General features: G+C 35.3%; 1 protein-coding gene across 1 annotated transcript in view; it reads right to left on the bottom strand.

Moving 5' to 3' along the window:
- Positions 1-1383: 1383 nt before the first annotated feature.
- CDC16 (cell division cycle 16) overlaps positions 1384-3290 on the bottom strand; it is a 47322-nt gene continuing 45415 nt past the window's right edge. The window contains exon 18 of the mRNA XM_006883816.1: positions 1384-1850. Coding sequence (XP_006883878.1) covers positions 1591-1850 — 260 coding nt within the window. The 3' untranslated portion in view covers positions 1384-1590. The remainder of the gene's footprint in view (positions 1851-3290) is intronic.

The raw sequence follows: 3290 nt of genomic DNA, 5'->3' as shown, positions 1-3290 counted from the left end.
AATACTGTATAACACCATTGTTATAAAACAGGACTAACATGGGGGTTGGGGAGAAACTACAAAAAGGGGATAAATAATGAACACTGCATTGGAACAGATGAGGGAAAGAACTATTTAAATGGAATATATGGGTATGACAACAGTCCAGAATAAAAGGTACATAGCAAAGTGAACTGGTGGAGGAGTGGGGACAAGGAGGAAATTATGCAACAATGAATGAGTGGGAATTCAACTTTTCTGTAAACTTTCATTAAAATCACAATACAAAAACATTAAAAAAAGGAAAAGCCATGCACATCTGAAAACAACAAAGAAACAACCATATTACTGATCAAGATCAAATTGCACAACTTCATTCTAATTAAGATGTTACTTTAAGTCTCATATGGGATAATAGGTGATATTCTAATATTGTATTAATCCATGAACATTACAAAAAATTATCTGGATATCATATTTTTTAATAAAAGAATTAGATATAAAATAGACATTTCCAGGGTATAAAAGATAAATGGTGAAATACTTCTCTGTTGCGGTCACACACTAAGAATTCAATGCAAAAGGCTGTATTGTGATTTTACAGCTGAATCCTTATAAAGGAAGGAAATGCTGTATACAGATTCACATATTTGAAGAATGTAAATGCAGAAAATAAAACAATTTACATGGAAACATACATTCAGAAAGTAACAGTTGTAGTACATGCGATATAGAACGTTATAATTTTAACTGGGTAGTTTGAATTGAAGCCAAAGAAATCACAATATTACTTAAAAAAATGAAATGAAGTCAGGCAAGAATTCATTTATTTTTATGTTAGATTATAGAGTCGATATAACCTAAATTTGATTACTTTGAAAGCTAACATATCTGGGGAAATGGTCTTAACCTTGAGGCGTTACGATCCATAAAGACAAAAACCTCTTTCACAAAAGGTTTTACAGAGGTAGACTACTCAAGTTATTCAGCTGTGTAAGGGCATTCTAACTTCACATAGGCACACCAAAAAAAACCCCATTGCACCATGGGTCCCCTATGCACCACCCATGGAAGAAGACGTCTGTCAGCCAGTTTCACATCTCGGGGCTGTTCCAATATATTCAATATGTTCTAGAACCTGCTAAGTTTGAATCATATTACATTCCTTAGGATGAGATCCTGAGGTATGACATCACTTTAATTCTGACAAAATAGAAATAAATAGTCACAGCTAATGCAGATTCTTATGAGCAATATAAGAACAACTGTAGTTCTTAAGAGTAGTTAAGAGTTCTCACTCCAACCCCTGGAAGTCAGATGATAAACTATAAAAGGATTTAAAACTGATTGTCAGAAAATTTCTCTTCTGCAATTCAATGAATCAAATAAATAGCAATTTCATTATTCTTTATTCTACATATAATTATTCTGTAGGTTCTGAAAATATCTGTGGAAGGTGTGTTATCCAGTCTTTAAGGCAGATCTCTGATCCTAAATGGAGATGTAGTTTGGGTTCGTGTTGAAAAATAGGAAAATAATATACTATACTATGACAATACTCTAGTAATACTATAAACTATGACGAAACGAAATCTGGACCACAGTTTGGAATCACGTACTGTGGTCTGACATAGTGGTCTCTAACATCATGTCACTTTCATTCATTTCAATTTCAAAAGTTTCTTCTAATGAAGGCCTGGAATCTGCAGTTTTCCGTGAGGTGTCCAATGGGGGAAGCCCTGTTTCTTCCACAGTCTGTTTTTCTGCTTCAAATTCTCTGAAATCCCATGGAGGTGAAATGATGTTTTTTAGTGTCTTCACTGTATGTACATCAAAGTCGTAACATTTTAATTTGTCTTTAATATCTGCTCCTAAAAAGGAAATATCAAAATAAGAATATTAAACCCATTAATTTACCTGCAATTTCCAATATTACATAATATAGTCCTGACCATTTAGGTCAAAATTGTACTTACAAAAGCACAAATGATAGAAGGGAAAAATTACTCTCTTTCCCATTAAAAAAAAAATAACCCAAGTATTTCCCCTCTCTATCTTTTTCTTCCTTCTCAATTATCATCAAGGAAAAGTAGGGTCACCTATTAGAAGCACGTAGATTTCAGCACCACTCAATGAGTCAAGGTGGAGCTGACTTAGCTGACCTTCCAGGAGGCTGCAAATTGCACTAGAGAAGATGGCCCATCCTTGTCCCTTAGAGCAGATGGCGGATTCAAAGCACCATGGGAAGGGGACCAGCAGAGCTCCTGTCCATTTATTTAAGTGTCCTTTAATTTCTTGCAACAGTATTGTATAGCTGTCAGTGTACATGACCTTCACTCATCTAATTACACCCAGAGGGTCAGGTATGAGTGAGTTCCGACTTGACAGCATACAACAGTTACTCATATTGCAAAGTATTTTAATTGTTTAGAATGCTAACATGCATGGAATTGCCAGTTTGCTCATTGCTAATGGATTGAAATATGACTAGAACATGCAAATACTTGTATTTATTAGCTCTAGTAGCTTCCTGGTGGGTCCTTTGGGAATTCCTATATATGGGGTCAAGTCACCTGCGAAAGGGATAGTTTTACCTGTTCTTTCCCAACACGGGTCCCTTTTCTATCCTGTTCCTGCCTGTTCAGCCAGCACTGTAGTACAATGCTAAACAGCAGTGGTGAGAATGGACATCCCTGTGATGTTCTTTATGGGGGAAATGTCATATATTTCCCTTTGATTATGATGCTGACTATGCGGTTTTCCTAAAATTCCTTTTTTGTATTGAGCAACTTTCCTTCTATTCCAAGTTTGGTGAATGTTTTCTTTATGAAAGGGTGTTTGATTTTGTCAAATGTCTTTCCTGTGTCAATTGTGATAATTATGGTTACATGATTGGTTCTGATGAATAGAATGTGGTGGAAGTGATGCTGTATAATTAATTTCCAAATTAGGTCTCAATTCTTATTCTTTGGAAGCCTGAGATCAATAAGCTGTGAAGAAGTCTGGAAGAAAAGCCATATGGAGAGAAGATCTGTGGTCTGCGCTTTCTAGCTATTATGGCTGAGATCTTAAATGAGATTGCCTCAGACCAAGCATCCTTGCTAACACACCTGTTAATTACAAAGGCATTAGTGAACCCAGGAAAGACCAGTAAAAGAACCACTGAATCTACCTACAGAATTATGGGAAAGAATAAATATTTTGTCAATTGAAATTACTAAGTTTTGGCATGTTTATGAAGCAACAGCTAATTGACAGGAGGCCTGTTTCTAACTTTAGTAACTATGCTAAACAGCTCTTTTTTTTAAAAA

This window comes from Elephantulus edwardii, unplaced genomic scaffold (assembly GCF_000299155.1).
Source record: "Elephantulus edwardii isolate Elephantulus edwardi_28Jun2011 unplaced genomic scaffold, EleEdw1.0 scaffold00030, whole genome shotgun sequence".
NCBI classification, from domain to species: domain Eukaryota; kingdom Metazoa; phylum Chordata; class Mammalia; order Macroscelidea; family Macroscelididae; genus Elephantulus; species Elephantulus edwardii.
This window is presented reverse-complemented; position numbering and strand designations above follow the sequence as displayed.